Raw genomic sequence first — 2702 nt, forward strand, 5'->3', positions numbered from 1 at the left:
TATTGTTAAATTTCACAGGCAGATATTCGGGAACTTACTATTGTAAGTGGAATATCAGCACACGCGTTAAATTAATAAGGCGTGTTGTTTAATTCTTTGGTGGAAGGTAGAAAAAAATAGCACTCTTGCAGCGAAGTCGACTTAATTAAATATATATTTACAAATATGTACAGAGTATCTCCATCGATTATTAGTAAGATTACACAAGTGCCTCTTGCGTTTTTGTGCTGACTTAGTTCAAGTGCTTCTTTTGAAGTCCTTGGTCACATCTTATATCTACAACTTAAAAACTAGGAACAAATGCCAAGGGTGTGGCGAATGTCACCATTGGTGATTAACCCTTTTAGAACAACTTTGTGGAGACGTACAAGGCGGGGCTTTCAAAACTCAAAATATGTGGAAAGAGGGATGTTTACAACCTGTGAAAAAGCTACATCAAAATATTAACAAACGGGACTTTCTAAACGTTAAACTCATAAAATAAACACCCCATAATAAAAATGAAACTATATTAGGGATCATAAAGGATCCTTCTTAAACCGTTACCCCTATAAACTAATTTAAGTAGTTAACTGATTTATCTACCCATCCTCGAAGGGTCTACTCTCAAATAAACACAACACCGCCTTGTAGGTTTGCAAAGTATTCTAAAAATTGTATGCAGGAATTTTATGGCCTGCAAAACGAAGAACGGTCTCTGAACATACCGCCCGCCTTGAACGGTCCCGTTCAATAATAATTGAAATGTACAAGATTTCCAAACACAATAGAAAGTACAACGATTAATTTACATTTAACACTGCGATAGAAAAGCACATAGAAAAAACATTATGAATTTTAAATTGTCACTACATGCTACCAATTTTGAATTGTAAACACACAAACGTCACGAAATTTAAAATCATAAACATTAACATTGAAAACTTTCAATTACCACTATAACAATTTTCTTCACTAATTTTTTAATACAAGCGTGTTAGCATAACTTATAAGATACATTAAATGAATTGGAAATATCTATTTACACAAATTTTTCAGTTAATATCTTAACAATAATAAAGGCACTAAACCTTTAACACTGCACGTTTAAAACATCGGATTTAGTCTTCACTTTTCTAACACGCACNATTAAATTATATTTTTCTTTTTTATTAGTGTGCCAGTAAATTTACTGATTAACATTAAGCATATAATTTACAAAAAACAATCATTTACAAACTGTAAGCGTAGAGTAAATGTATTTGTAATGTACGTATTTTGTACATATATAAGTGTATTTATGATATATACTACGCGTGTTTCCTATGCAATCTGTTGCCATACCGTTGCATGCGATACCGATAATGCAACAAATACTAAATACTTAAACTGTACCAGGATGGTTATAAAGATTGCTGTTTTACGTTTTTACTTGTGCTTGAGGATAACTCTTTTTGGCTTCCCTGTATGTTGAATTGGTATAGTTCTTGCCACATTACCATCAGCAGGTATCTTCGGCGCAGTAATGGTCAAAACACCATCAGTTGATACGTGCGACTGTAAATGGTTTAGATCGTGATCTTCTGGAAGAACATATCTCCTGACGAAGTGCCTCGAAATTGAACCATGTTCATCGGGTTTTTCTTCATGTTTACCTTCAACGGTCAGTGTATTTCCAGATGCTGTGACTTTAATTTCATCCGGCAAGAAGTGCTGGACATCAATATTCAACTGGAATTTGTCTTTATCCTCTTTTATATTGGATCCAAAATTTGTAGGTAGTAGAGATTCATAGTTGTAAGATTCACGTGGCCTTCTCACTTGTCTGTGCCATGGAGCCCGTGTTTCCCATGGTGCCAGTGTTAGAGGAGCCAAAAGATCGTCATCATCCAAACGAAAACCCAAATATGGATCTAAAAGGGCTCTCGATGGACCAGATGTATGCCAAGGTATTAACGACATTTTAGTTTGTATGTAAGTAAATAATTCTTATCTCACACTTAAAATAAACAAACACGTTTGTTACTATTCGTTTTTAACAAAGTATTATTTCTGCCCATACGAACGGTTTCGACGACTTCGCACTTATGAACCGCTTGCCGGTTGCCGGCTTTTATAAGTTTCAGTGGGAACAAGAATGTTCAGGAGAAGTCTGCGCCTATCCGCTAAAATTCTTATTGATCGAGCCACGCACTGGTTACACGTAGAAGAATATCGGTGTTTATACATATTCAACGGAATATTTTGGGGTGTTTCGTGAATTACTTTGGCGCTAAATATTCAAAATCAAATGTAAAATATTTTCTTTAGCATATTTAAGCGATCGTGATATTTTTTAATTAGATTTTTAATACATATTGTTTCCGCATACTCCATTAGTCATTAAGTAGACAGTTAGGAAAACCACGTTTAAGAATTCCATTGTAAATTGTAGATAATTTTATTACCTCTTTTGTCCCTTCAGGTATTTCGTTTATTTAAAAATTTCAAAAATCTGGTCTGGTCCAATCTCTCCGTAAATATTAGGTTCATCTTTATATTCAGCTGTTTATACGAGGGTGGATTGATAAGTTTCCGGCCTGACCAAGAAAAACAAGGTTTTTAAAAATTTTTTTTTTTTATTTCTCAACATAATCTCCTCCAAGGCTGATACATTTCTCATAGCGGTGTTCCAGTCTATTAATGCCATCTCTATAGACTGATTCGTCAAGCTCCTCAAAATA

At 34.3% G+C, this 2702-nt stretch overlaps 2 protein-coding genes across 2 annotated transcripts in view; both read right to left on the reverse strand.

Annotated features, from left to right (window-relative positions):
• Nucleotides 1-885: 885 nt before the first annotated feature.
• LOC112906760 overlaps nucleotides 886-2702 on the reverse strand; it is a 7253-nt gene continuing 5436 nt past the window's right edge. Inside the window, exon 2 of the mRNA XM_025981593.1 lies at nucleotides 886-1100. Coding sequence (XP_025837378.1) covers nucleotides 1073-1100 — 28 coding nt within the window. The 3' untranslated portion in view covers nucleotides 886-1072. The remainder of the gene's footprint in view (nucleotides 1101-2702) is intronic.
• LOC108736375 (alpha-crystallin B chain) lies at nucleotides 1212-2077 on the reverse strand. Its single transcript, XM_018468778.2, has one exon. The coding sequence runs from the start codon at nucleotides 1939-1941 to the stop codon at nucleotides 1408-1410; it is 534 nt and encodes a 177-aa protein (XP_018324280.1). The 5' UTR covers nucleotides 1942-2077; the 3' UTR covers nucleotides 1212-1407.

The sequence above is a fragment of the Agrilus planipennis genome, unplaced genomic scaffold (genome assembly GCF_000699045.2).
Source record: "Agrilus planipennis isolate EAB-ADULT unplaced genomic scaffold, Apla_2.0 scaffold122, whole genome shotgun sequence".
NCBI lineage: Eukaryota > Metazoa > Arthropoda > Insecta > Coleoptera > Buprestidae > Agrilus > Agrilus planipennis.

Bases quoted from the DNA above. Each gene is read 5' to 3' on its own strand.
- LOC108736375 (XM_018468778.2), bottom strand. From the start codon at position 1,941: ATGTCGTTAATACCTTGGCATACATCTGGTCCATCGAGAGCCCTTTTA.